This window comes from Haematobia irritans, chromosome 2 (assembly GCF_050003625.1).
Source record: "Haematobia irritans isolate KBUSLIRL chromosome 2, ASM5000362v1, whole genome shotgun sequence".
Classification (NCBI taxonomy): Eukaryota; Metazoa; Arthropoda; class Insecta; order Diptera; family Muscidae; genus Haematobia; species Haematobia irritans.
The window spans coordinates 51,779,362-51,792,845 of record NC_134398.1 but is presented as its reverse complement, the minus strand read 5'-3'; the positions used below and the strand labels follow the sequence as shown (position 1 = coordinate 51,792,845).

General features: G+C 28.9%; 1 protein-coding gene across 1 annotated transcript in view; it reads left to right on the top strand.

Moving 5' to 3' along the window:
* The window catches only part of Hand (heart- and neural crest derivatives-expressed protein), a 32,953-nt gene extending 23,372 nt beyond the window's left edge, over positions 1-9,581 (top strand). The window contains exons 4-5 of the mRNA XM_075294083.1: positions 362-517; positions 9,354-9,581. Coding sequence (XP_075150198.1) covers positions 362-517; positions 9,354-9,434 — 237 coding nt within the window. The 3' untranslated portion in view covers positions 9,435-9,581. The remainder of the gene's footprint in view (positions 1-361; positions 518-9,353) is intronic.
* The last annotated feature ends 3,903 nt before the right edge of the window (positions 9,582-13,484 follow it).

Genomic DNA, 13,484 nt, shown 5'->3' with positions numbered 1-13,484 from the left:
CTTTTTTTATATTAAACCATAGAGTTAGACCTTTTTTATATTAAGGCATCGATATATAAATGGTGTCGCCTCACAGTTATTTATTAATTTAGCAACAATACCCAATCGAGTTAAACATTTTTAAAATTAAACCATCTATATATAAGTATGTGGGACAAATATACTTTTTTAAATTTAGGTTTTGTGGCTCCACAGATATTTTTTAAATTAGCCACAATCACCAATTAAGCTAAACGTTTTTATATTAAACCATCGATATATAAGTTGTGTTGCCTCACAAATATATACATACATATTTTTTTTAATTTAGCAACAATATCATATCGTATAAAAATTTGATTCTTAATCTCTTATATTTCAGATTAAAACGCTGAAGTTGGCAATACTTTACATACGTTATCTAGTAGATGTCCTAGATGGCGATCAAGATCCCAATAGTGGTTTTCGGGCGGACTTAAAGCCATTACATCGAAAAAATTCCCACGAAAAAAGAGCGTATATAAGAAATGAAACCAAGGTAAGTCATTGTATACCAAACTCGTAAATTGCAAACTGCAATAAACATAATAATCTACTTAGCCAAATTATTAAACAATACCGAATGCCATAAAGAATTATGGACCTGTCGGTTGTTTTTTTTTTTTTTTTTTTGAGGAATACAAAAATGTATACAAACATTTTACGAAGGATTAATGTAATGTGGGATATAAACAAACAAAAGCCATGCCATGTTTTGACACAAAACAGAGGTAACGAAATTTATTCTGAACACGGGAGGTGGGGACAGCATCAGGGAAAATTCTGCTTGATGCAAGGGGTGGTGGTAGTGGTGCATGCGGATGTTCTTGTGAATAACCGAGAGGGCAGAAACGAGATGGCTCATTAAACGACACTTAAGTAAATTGTATTGTCTAATTTATGAGCAATCCAGCAAAATGGATATCCACAATAAAAACCGCAACACTTAAATAATAATTTTCAAAGTTTAAGTAGATAAGTGTGTAATATGTTTTCAACCAAATATTAACGAGAGTTTGTGTTGTTGGGTGTCTGACATACAATAGAGAAAGTCGGAAAGTCCACATCAAATCACCAATAGGGGTTGCATTTCAGAAATCTCGAAAAATAATCGAGGGATTTGTGAGAATTCTTTTAGTTCTTTTTTTAATATTTGTATGCATTTAAACGTTGCTGCTGGTGAAATTGAAACAAACACAATGAAATTTATTTACAGGACACATCAGGATAAAAAACTGCTAAAATGAAAGAGGTAGAAAACTGGAAAGCGGTTACAGTTAACTCCATTCTCCCAAATTAATTTATTTGAAACAGAAAAAAAATGTAGGAACTACTGCAGAATTTACATTTTGAGAATATAACTTGATTTTTTTAAGAAATCTAAATTTGTTTTAAATTATAGCATAGCAGCACGCAAATAATTTTTTTCTGTTCTGGGAAATTCAAAGTTTTCTTTGGTTGTTAAAGTTGCTTCTTTCAGACTAAACAAAATTCGTTGGAAATGGAAATGTAATGGGCGTCATTTTTTGTGAAAAATTTATTCCTATAGAAAATGTTGTGAAAATTTTATTTCTATAGAAAATGTTACCAAAATTTTATTCATATAGAAAATTTTATTTCTATAGAAAATTTTACCAAAATTTTATTTCTATAGAAAATTTTGTCAAAATTTTATTTCTGTAGAAAATTTTACCAAAATTTTATTTCTATAGAAAATTTTGTCAAAATTTTATTTCTATAGAAAATTCTGTCAAAATTTTATATCTATAGAGAATTTTATACCTATAGAAAATTTTGTCAAAATTTTATTTCTATAGAAAATTTTACCAAAATTTTATTTCTATAGAAAATGTTGTCAAAATTTTATTTCTTTAGAAAATTTTACCAAAATTTTAGTTTTATAGAAAATTTTGTAGAAATATTTTTTTTTAAGAAAATTTTGTCAAAATTTTATTTTTATAGAAAATTTTGTCAAAATTTTATTTCTATAGAAAATTTTGTCAAAATTTTATTTCTTTAGAAAATTTTACCAACATTTTAGTTTTATAGAAAATTTTGTCAAAATTTTATTTCTATAGAAAATTTTGTCAAAATTTTATATCTATAGAGAATTTTATACCTATAGAAAATTTTGTCAAAATTTTATTTCTATAGAAAATTTTTCCAAAATTTTATTTCTATAGAAAATTTTACCGAAATTTTATTTCTATAGAAAATTTTGTCAAAATTTTATTTCTATAGAAAATTTTGTCAAAATTTTATTTCTTTAGAAAATTTTACCAACATTTTATTTCTATAGAAAATTTTGTCAAAATTTTATTTCTATAGAAAATTTTGTCAAAATTTTATTTCTTTAGAAAATTTTACCAACATTTTATTTCTATAGAAAATTTTGTCGAAATTTTATTTCTATAGAAAGTTTTGTCAAAATTTTATTTCTATAGAAAATTTTGCCAAAAATTTGAATCTATAAACATTTTATGAAGTCCCATGAATTCTACCAATCTACAAAACAGTAAAAAAAAACATTTTTGGTAGATTTCTTCCAAAACCTATAAAAAATGTTTAAAATGGAGGAGTTGACAAACAAAATTTTAATTTCTTTAAAATTCATTCTAAGGGAGCTCTTGACAATAATCTTTTGTTGAAATGTAGTAAAAAGTACTTTTTTGCTCAAAAAATATACTTTTTGTACTTACTTAAAAATTGTCCCTGCTGACACATCAGTCCAGGAGTATGGCATTGGAAATTCAAAGTTTTCAATTTCTATAGAAAATTTTGTCAAAATTTTATTTCTGTAGAAAATTTTACCAAAATTTTATTTCTATAGAAAATTTTACCAAAATTTTATTTCTATAGAAAATGTTGTCAAAATTTTATTTCTTTAGAAAATTTTACCAACATTTTAGTTTTATAGAAAATTTTGTAGAAATATTTTTTTTTAAGAAAATTTTGTCAAAATTTTATTTTTATAGAAAATTTTGTCAAAATTTTATTTCTATAGAAAATTTTGTCAAAATTTTATTTCTTTAGAAAATTTTACCAACATTTTAGTTTTATAGAAAATTTTGTAGAAATATTTTTTTTTAAGAAAATTTTGTCAAAATTTTATTTTTATAGAAAATTTTGTCAAAATTTTATTTCTATAGAAAATTTTGTCAAAATTTTATTTCTATAGAAAATTTTGTCAAAATTTTATTTCTATATAAAATTTGGTCAAAATTTTATTTCTATAGAAAATTTTGTCAAAATTTTATATCTATAGAGAATTTTATACCTATAGAAAATTTTGTCAAAATTTTATTTCTATAGAAAATTTTACCAAAATTTTATTTCTATAGAAAATTTTACCGAAATTTTATTTCTATAGAAAAATTTACCAAAATTTTATTTCTATAGAAAATTTTGTCAAAATTTTATTTCTTTAGAAAATTTTACCAACATTTTATTTCTATAGAAAATTTTGTCGAAATTTTATTTCTATAGAAAATTTTGTCAAAATTTTATTTCTATAGAAAATTTTGCCAAAAATTTGAATCTATAAACATTTTATGAAGTCCCATGAATTCTACCAATCTACAAAACAGTAAAAAAAAAAATACCATTTTTGGTAGATTTCTTCCAAAACCTATAAAAAATGTTTAAAATGGAGGAGTTGACAAACAAAATTTTAATTTCTTTAAAATTCATTCTAAGGGAGCTCTTGACAATAATCTTTTGTTGAAATGTAGTAAAAAGTACTTTTTTGCTCAAAAAATACACTTTTTGTACTTACTTAAAAATTGTATTTTCCATCCCTGCTGGCACATCAGTCCAGGAGTATGGCATTTTCTACAAGAATGAGATTCCATTTAGCTGCCTCAAATGGCATCTCTTGAACTTCAATTCTGCATTTCTAATGCTTCCCTACTTTCTGTTAATAACTCAATTGTACATGGTGGTGGGACATCAAGAGAGGATGAAGGGTATTTTCGTTACTCCAGCCATATATCCGTAACGGTGTTAAGTGCGTTTAGCTGTTGTTGTGTTATTTGCTGGTGTGGCCAATATCAAGTGGTACACGCCTGTTAAACGACTTAATCCAACAGCAAGTGTTTTTATCCCGACCCTCAGACAGACGTCATAATCATAAAATCCCGCAAAAACAAAAGGCATTGGTGGTGTAATTGATTCAATATCAGAGAATTATATTCAAAGTTAAAAAGCATTTTTATCAACATCAATTTAGAGACTATTTGTGCATGTGGAAATATGGATTTGGTACAAGTGCACGAGAAGACAGTTTGCCCTCTGTGCACATAAAAACACATGGCCTTTTCGAAAAATCGAATTGTTTGAAAAATCTATTTCCCTTTTCATGTGATGCTGCATTAAATGTTATCTCTGTGAACTCAAATGGTTTCTATTTGGAAATACTCCCCCTTTTTTAAAAAAGTTTGCTCTTATATATAAATACATAATCTCTCGTGTTTTACGTCAAAAATCAAGTTTTCACAGAGTTATAGTGGCGTGTGCCAAAATATTACACCATGGGAAAAGGCTTGATTGTAAGTAAATTTTGTGTACACTCAAAAAAAAAGTATACTTGAATTCAAAGATTTCGACCTTCCCTTAAGGATTTTGGTAATGATTCCGAGCCAAACATGCGGCTTCTTTAAAATATAGAGTTTTTTTGCGACATGTCTGGCTTTAAATCTAGGATTAATAAAGCTATTCACGACAAACAAGCGCCAATTTAAAAATCCAAATTATATCGCATACTTCAAAGTAAAAACTATTTGCTTAATTCCACAAACACTTTAAACCAAAGATGCTAAATCCTCAAAATAAGTCTTAGCCTATATTTAAAGCGTTTTTATCTTTAATCGAATAATTGAATATTTCAGTTAATTTAAGGACGATTCTTTAAATCAAAAATTTGTTTCTTTATCTTGACGAAAATTTGCCTCAGTTCAAGGACATACGACTCTAACGGAGAGATGTAAATTTCCATTATTTGTGTCCTAAATGTAATAAAAAAAATTTGAAACAGCGATTATAAACATTATTTTAATTAAAATTTCATTATTTTAAAGAAATTGGTCCTTTCTGTTGTGTAAATTGCGCATCCTAAAATTTAGTTTGCGCATTCTAAATATTTTTTCGGTGTAGATTCTACAATAAAGCTAATGAGAAAATGCTAAAGAAGCTTTATTAAAGAATATTTTGTGCTAAATTTTAAGATTTTAAGTGAACCCAAATTTATACTGAAAAAATATTGATCTAATTTGCAAGATTTAAGGTTAAGCAATTTACATAATTTTATGAACAATTTGTTTAATAATATAATTTTCATTACAAGAAAGTTTATATCTTTGCTTTAATTTTTTCATTGAATTTAAATTTTATTTATCCAAGATTTAAAGCTAGATAGGTCCCTTAACCCTAGACAGTCATCCTTCGTCAAAATGGCGACGAGTAATTTAATTTTCGATCTAAAATGCGTTATTGACGACTGGGAAATGATAAATTTTAGTTATACTAATTCAACCATTTTTGTTTTATACTGATTTAAAGAAATTAAATAAGAAAATAAAGTTTTGGTTCTCATTTTTGATCACAAGAGAAATTAAAAAAGGCCGTAGTCAAAATAACGAAGGATGACGTTAGTGTACAAAAAATAAGGATGACTTTCCAGGGTTAATAATGTCTCTATTTTAAAGCCGCATCTTTGGGTCGTAATCGATATCAAAATACTTACGAAAAATCAAAATCTTTGGATCCAAGTACATTTTTTTTAGTGTAATAAAATTTACTCATTTTAAAAAGTATGAACTGTTTTGTGCGAAGTTCGAATTTAGTAAAATGGTGTATTTCATTTGTATAAAACTTTTTTTCTTATTTTTGTTCACGCTATTTATTTATTTAATACAAAACAATTAATTATCATGAACTAAAATAAAGTTAAATTAGCTTTCGAAATGTTCGTTGACTTTGTCTACACTTATTGAAAAAAGTCTGCTAAAAACAGCGGTCAATGATTGTTGTTATATTTTAGGTTCAATGCTGGGGTGCCCTCCTAAAAAATCTTACATACCACCGTAAAAAAATTATATGTGCAACGTGTAAATTTAGTGTCCTAGTCTTATAAAGAACTGTTATTGAAAACATTTTTTTCTTATTTTTTTACACTTTTGTACGTTACTAAAATACATAAACTAAATCTTTACTTAACGTTGGCATTGACAGAAAATATATACTCATATAGTCATAGAAAATATTTATATGTGCAAAATTATATTTTAGCTATATGTCAAAATAAAATTAAGATAGTTTAATTAACTAATACAATATAGTACTGCCCTTGCTGTAATCGGTGAGTCATAGAACATACCAAGTTTTTCAGAGTTGCCATATCGAATTTATCCCATTCTGCCGTAATTGCAGACTTCAGTTCTTTGAGTGTTGTATATTGCTTGGACTTCGCAAATACCTTAGCGGATAATATGTCCCAGAGATCATCTATAGGATTTAGATCGGGTCTTAGCGCTTAAAAAGTTTTTTGTGAGGCGTGCAACATGGATGGGAGCATTATCATGTTGGAAAGTCCAAACTTCACCATATAACTCATCTGCAAAATCTATTAAATTGTTCTTCCATAAATCGACATATATCTCTGCGTTCATTTTAGTGGGGACAAAACATATTTTAGATTTTCCTCGTGCTCTAAAAGCTGCCCATACCATAAGAGATCCACCCCCGTGGTTGCGTTTATACCAAGTTTGACGAGGGTACCGAGAATCTCGCCAATATTTGTGATGGCCATCAGGGCCATCCAAATTGAATTTCTTTTCGTCGCTAAATATAATCGTTTCGAACCCTTCGTCACAAAACTTATATTTTCAGCAAATAAATACGAGCATTTTATGGTGCTGTGTTAACCACGGTTTAAGCATATTATTTTCGTATTTTAGCCCTATATCGTGCTTGATAATTTTCTGAATTCGTTGTCTAGTCACATTCAGACCCAATTCTGCTTTTATTTCTCTGCAGCTCATATTTTCATTGGCAGCAAGTTGGCGAATATGTCGCTTTATCCTTTGGTCAACGATTGGAATGCGCCCGCTGCGTTTAGCACAACCATAGTTTGTGGGATTTTTCCTCTGAAAGTTCACTTCCTCGAGTCATTTTTCACTAAAGATTAAAAATTTGCACTAAATTTCTTCTGAATACAAAAAAAAAAAACATAAATGTAACTATCCCACAATCTATATTTATTATTCACAACGAAACTGTAATGAGCCTCTGCACTCTTCAGCGAAAAAAATGTAAATTATGTACAATGCACCTATAACTATTTGCTATTGAACTTCTAACTTTCATTACAAATTTCATATAACGGTACATCGAATTGATGTATAGCGACAAAATCGCTAATGATAATCGTAGCATAGAGGGTGATAAACATCGTTCAAATTTTAAGTACCGTTATTCTCCAAAAGAGAAATGAAATATTTTATATATTTTATTTGTTATTTATTATATTATTTTACTATATTATTTTTTAACAATCTCTCCGAAAGGAAGTCGGAATTATCATTTTATAAGAAATTTTACTAAATTTGAGGAAACTTGGTTTTAGTTCGGTTTTTGTTTATTTTTACGAATGCTTTGTAATCAGTGAATAAAATTTTCTTGTTCAGTATACTGAAAAAATATTCTCGTGAGACCAAAGATTTTATTTCTTTAAAATACGAATGCAAATTTTGCTTAACATAGAAGACGCATTTCTCTAATATAAAGTTTTTTTCCTTGTCCAAAAGCCGATAAACTTTTCAATGAAGTCGTATTGTCCTTATAATTAAGTGATTTCACTTAAAAATGGGTATCATAACATGAAAGAAAAAATGTTTGGGCTAAGGTCCACTTGACTTTAATAATTCATAAAAATTCTTTAAATCTAATGAAATTGTCTTTAAATTTATTGTTTTTTTGCATCTTGACTATAAAGCAAAAAAAAAATCGTTCAAATATAGGACAAGTTTTCTAACACTTTTTTAAAGACGTTTTTTACTTGAAACATAGCATAATTTTTACTGGAAGTCGAGTCTTAATTTGGAAAATAAAGTTGTCGTTACCTCGTTTTTAAAAGACTTTGATAGCATATGAAGAAAAAAAGCTGAAAAGGCGAAAAATTGCTTCCTAGAAGCAAGTACACAAAACCCAAATTAAAAAGACAATTGTGTCTTAAAAGTATCCTTACTTGTATTCTCCGCTTCTTTGGCTCGGTATCAATACCAACATTTTGAAAGTAAAGACAAAATCTTTGGAACCGGGCATGATTTTTTTTTTCAGTGTAGTAAATTCTTATACCCAGTGAAGAAAACATTATTAGTAAAATTCCATGGCTTATTCTAGTTAATGAACTATTCCTAACTGCTTTCATTTTAGGATTTTTTTTTACTGAAACACAAAAATTTAACCTAATGGAAATAAAATGGCTAAACTAAATTGATCAATATTTTTCCTTTACTTTCGAAGACACTTTTTTCTGAGTGTATAACTTTATATATGCAAAAGCCTTTATTTACCGTTAAAAAAAATCTTGGATTTTTAAAGAACGGGCGAAAAAAAATAAAATTTGAGATACTTGAATTTGTGAATCGAAATAAGATTCAGATATATAAACCTGAGAGATATATATACGTGAGGAATTCATTAAATATTATCCGATGAGAACCGTTATAATTATTCTTTGAAGCCAAACAAAGTTCATTCAGGGTAAACGGGTACCATAAACAAAGATGTGCCCATACGTCCCTGTGCCTCGGTCGCGGCTTCAAGTCCTTTGAAATGATTTTGCCATTTTTCTTTCTTTCTCCTTTATTTATTCCCACATTTTTGTCCAAAAATTAAGTACACTGTAAAAATATCTTTACAGTTCAATGATTGGACTTAAAAATGGCGATCTTTACATGAAAACAAAATTTGTTGGACTAAGCACAACTTGGCTTTAGCAATTCAGAAAAAATCGTCAAAAATTAATGAAATCATCACATGAAGAAAAAATCAGAAAAAGGAGTTCATATTGGTCTCCTAATAACATGAATTCAAAACTCAAATTTAAATGTGTCATAATTGTATTCTTGCTTCAATTATCTTCCTCTCGAACTGGGAAAAATGCCAACATATTAGTGTAAAGATAAAATGTTTAGAACTGGACGAGCTTTTTTGTGTTTATAATTTTATTAATCACTGCTTTCATTTTAAGTCGAAAAATTTTATTCACTTGTCTAATATATTAAAACTATATATTCTTGGTTTTATAAGATTTACTCATTTTTGTATACTTGCAGTCTGGAAATCGGCAAACAAAAGGACGTACTGGCTGGCCACAAGATGTATGGGCTTCTGAGCTAATTCCAGAACAAGAATGAAATAAATTTGAACGTTAATTTTAAACACCGCATACATTATGTAACTTATAAAAACCTATGGATTCCTTAATTTATTATTCCGCAAAAATAAAAACCAAATCTCGTAGTTTTAAAAAAGCAAACATGCCAAATAAATAATAAAAACAACTATTTATTTACCCACTTATTCACTGATATAACCGTGTAAGTATAAGGGTAACTTTACCCTTCAGAGAAAAAATATCTCCCAACTATTTCTATTTAAAAAGTTGATTGAGGTTGAAAACGTAATCAATTAAAATTTTAATTTAGTTAATAAAATGATTGAAATGAAAATCGTAATCGTATTTTAATTTTATTTATTTATTTGAAAAAAAACCAGCGCAAATACAAGAATTTTTTTAAATCCAAAGATGAAATAATTATAAATTAATAAAAATACAATAATTATTTGATTCCTCAATTAAAATTGTTTTTTCAGTTTTGCTATAAAAACCAAGTATATCTTTAATTGAATAAATTAAAAAAATGTATTGAAATTCCGAAGAAATCAATTAATTTTTTGATCAAGTATATTTTTTATTTCTAATTAATTTTCGTTTTCAATTAAGTGGAGCAATTCATATTGTGATTAAATTAGAAAATAACTTCTGTGTTGTGCCACGTTTTTGAACTTTCTAATTATCCCTTCAAAGTGTAAAGATAACCATGTCGAATAGTGATCAAAATTAGTTTTTTTGTTTTTTCTTGTTTCCGTGTAGAAACAAAAACAGAGGAAAATTGACAGAAAAAACAAGTATATACAGCAGTAAGGCCGGGCCGAATCTTAAATACCCACCACCATGAACCAAATATTAGGGTTTCCTTTGAATTTGACCCGAACATACCTCTAGATTTCCAATTTCAGGCAAATTGGATAAAAACTTCGGATCATAGAAGCCCAAGAAGTAAAATCGGGAGATCGGTCTATATGGGGGCTATACCAAAACCTGGACTGATACTCACCATTTTTGGCACACCTATTTATGGTCCTAAAATACCTATAAATTTCCAATTTCAGGCAAATTGTATATAAACTACGGATTCTATAAACCCAAAATATAAAATCGGGAGATCGGTCTATATGGGGGCTATACAAAAACATGGAACGATACGGACCATTTTCGGCACATCTTTTGATGGTCCTCAAGTACCTCTAGATTTTCAATTTCAGGCAAATTGGATAAAAACTACGGTTTCTATAAGCCCAAGACCGCAAATCGGGAGGTCGGTTTATATGGGGACCTTACCAAAACAAGGACCGATGCTCACCATTTTTGGCGCACCTCTTTACGGTTCTGAAGTACCTCTCGATTTCCAATTTCAGGTAAATTGAATAAAAACTGCGGTTTCTATAAGCCCAAGAAGTAAAATCGGGAGATCGGTCTATATGGGGGCTATACCAAAACATGGACCGATACTCACCATTTTTGGCACACCTCTTTATGGTCATAAAATACCTCTAGATTTCAAATTTCAGGCAATTGGGATAAAAACTACGATTTCTATAAGCCCAAGACCCCAAATCGGGAGGTCGGTTTATATGGGGACTATATCAATACCTGGACCGACATAGCCCATCTTCGAACTTGACCTGCCTGCATACAAAAGACGAGTTTGTGCAAAATTCAGCACGATTGCTTCATTATTGAAGACTGTAGCGTGATTACAACAGACAGACAGACAGACAGACAGACAGACAGACGGACATCGTTATATCGTCTTAGAATTTCTCCCTGATCAAGAATATATATACTTTATATAGTCGGAAATCGATATTTCGATGTGTTACAAACGGAATGACAAACTTATTATACCCCCGTCACCATTCTATGGTGGTGGGTATAATAAAGTAACGGCCAATACATAAAAGCCAGCCAGACCGAATTTTATCCTCCACCATAGACTGAGTAAATATTGTCATCCATCCAGAGCCAAATTTCAAGCGGATCAGATGAAATTTGATTCTCCATGAGGCTCTAGAAGTCACATTTTGGGGGCTGTATATAATTATGAACCGCTCTGAACCAATTTTTGAATAATTAGCAGAAAGACAATACATTACGTACCAAATTTCAATCGGTTCGGAGCTTAAGATGATCGGTTTATATGGGGCTATTTATAATTATAGACCGATAAGGACTAATTTGTGCATGGTTCTTAGAGGCCATATATTGACATCACGTACCAAATTTCAACCGGATCAGAGTAAATTTGTACCCACGTAATCCAGTGGATAGTGTGTTGGCTTACAAATTGTATGGTTCGCGGTTCGATTCTCCGTCCTGGCGAAAGGTAAAATTTTAAATATCAATCGGATTGGATGAAATTTACTCTTCCTGGAGGCTCCGTAAGGAAAATCTGGGAAACGGGTTCTTGTGTACACATCTTTTGTATGTATAGTTAGAAGATTTTTAACACAAATAAATAACAGATTCTGAAACTTTAATGTATTTTTTTCCTGCTATAAATTTATTTTATAGAGCAAAATCGCTTGCGTATGGCACGAAATAGGATTAAAAAATATCTAAAACACGTTCTTCTTCAGAAAAAATTTTGGAATTTTAACAACAATTTCTTCAATAGTCTATGGTAATTTTTACCGAAAAATAGGTTTCGTGTGCAAATAAAATGTATTGCAAAATAAAATCAGTTGTTTTTAAATATGACGACGTGTGAGTCAGAACAACTAACTTTTTGAGACGTGTTAAGAATGTGCGTTGTGTGGTGTAAAGTGCCAAGTTTCAAGTCGATAGCTTGTTTCGTTCGGAAATTTGTGTGACTTCCACAGACGGACGGAAGGAAATCGCTATATCAGCTCAGAATTTCACCACAATCCAGAATATAAATACAGTGCACTCGCGGTAATGAACTAATTAAAACCAAGCGAGTTCACGTTAGCGAACTTCAGCAACAAAATATAGCCATATTCGGGAGTTGTACACGTTCTAGCGTGATAGTCTTTTATTTTAGTTATTAGTAACATTAAAAACTTAATTTCATGAAAAAAAAGAGATCGGAAAAAATATCAGTGGGTATGGAATTATAAAGCAATTTAAATTAATAATTACAATTCACGAAAAAAAGCCAAACTAGATCACTAAAAAATTCCGTATGTGTATTTGAAATTGTACTTGTCATTGTGAACCTGCTTTTAACGTCAAATTTCATGTTTTCAGCGTTACGGAGTAGTTAGTGTATGAAAAAGCGTGTTCACGTTATGCGGTGTTCACGTTACCGCGAGTGCACTGTATATACTTTATGGGATCTGAGACAAATATTTCGATGTGTTTAAACGGAATGACAAAAAAGTTATGGCATGTTTTGATTTTGTTTGTACACACAAAAAACTAATTCATTTATTTTATGAATAGTGTTCAGAAAAATTTTCCTATGATGGAATTGCGTGAACAAAATCATAAATTAAAAAATACAGATTTTGAATGATTACGAATGCATACATAATGTTAACGATTTTTTAATTATAAACGAATTATACATATTCTTCGACAACGGAAAAATAGATTCTTCTACATAATATCTACAAAAATACGTACTCTTGTATTGTTTGTATGGTATACACACAAAAAAATTTCACGAAAATGTTTCCAATTAAAAATTTAATTGATTCAACGATTTTTTTAATTAAAAAAAATCAATCACAAAAATGAATAGTATCAATTAATTTTTTAATTGGACCAATTAATTGTTTAATTGGCTTTCAATTAATTTTTTAATTGATCCTATCATTTCTGTGATTGAAGATATTTCAATTAAAAAATTAATTGGAACAATTAAGTTCGTGATTGAATCAAATTTTTTTGTGTGTGTACACATGAGAGTAACACTATGTGGCGCTCTCACGCTAAGAGAATACCAGTATTTGTGGAACACTATATTTGATGGCTCTCTCATACCAATGATTTATATGCAAATTTTTAGAAAACAATATATTATGTAAATGTTCATATACTCTATGAAAAGGTTCATAAATTTATAATAATATGCAAATTTATGTAAAAATTTCATATT